Here is a 742-nt window from a genome sequence, read left to right as displayed (position 1 = left end):
CTTCCCCTCCCTCACTGGCCTCACTAGTGTCGATCACCACGCTGGTAGCTGCTGGCTTCTCCTCCAGCTCGGTGTCTTCCTCCGCTTCCGTTTCAGCACAGTCGTTCCTCGCTCGTTGAATAGCATCTGCTTTCTCCGACCTTGTTCTAGCGGAATGTACGGCTTCACGGTGGGCAGCCTTGACAGAGGCGGCTTTACCACCAGCTCTGTCTACAGCTGCGGCCGCCTCCGCCGCCTCTCTAGCTGCTGCTTCATCAGCCATTTGCTGCTTGATAAGGGCTGTCTTGTGCGTCCTCGCCATCCCGTCGTCTGCGAGATCTGCCGCGCGAGGCCGCCGCGTGTCACGTTCCCGCCCAAATGAGTTGCTTCCAGAAAATTTCAAGAATAGATTACGAAAGATACTAGTAATTTAAATACCTGATTGGTACCTGGATGTAAACCTGTATGATATCTGTTGGACGATACCGGTTGCGTTACTTATATTACGACTTTTGGCTGACTCTTTCTGTATTTTGTTAATTAACCCTTTCAGTACCATGGTCGACAGAGGTCTGCATAGACCCCTAAATACAGAAATAACGACTACTATTGGACAATATTCTGTGAGCCATAGCGCAGTTCTCTGAACCATAATTAGAGAGCTTTGGTCATATGTATTAATCCAGTGATTTCCAATTCGATTTCGTTTGACGGAATACATTACCGCCCAAATATTACGCAGGTATTTGTTGTCGAAATACCT

The 742-nt window shown here is 48.5% G+C and overlaps 1 protein-coding gene across 1 annotated transcript in view; it reads right to left on the bottom strand.

Annotated features, from left to right (window-relative positions):
• PPTG_05984 (hypothetical protein) overlaps positions 1 to 301 on the bottom strand; it is a gene marked incomplete at both ends in the record, with an annotated part of 1048 nt that extends 747 nt beyond the window's left edge. Inside the window, one exon of the mRNA XM_008899734.1 lies at positions 38 to 301. Coding sequence (XP_008897982.1) covers positions 38 to 301 — 264 coding nt within the window. The remainder of the gene's footprint in view (positions 1 to 37) is intronic.
• Between the last annotated feature and the right edge of the window lie 441 nt (positions 302 to 742).

Source organism: Phytophthora parasitica, assembly GCF_000247585.1.
Source record: "Phytophthora parasitica INRA-310 unplaced genomic scaffold supercont2.8, whole genome shotgun sequence".
In the NCBI taxonomy this organism is placed as follows: Eukaryota; Oomycota; class Peronosporomycetes; order Peronosporales; family Peronosporaceae; genus Phytophthora; species Phytophthora nicotianae.
This window is presented reverse-complemented; position numbering and strand designations above follow the sequence as displayed.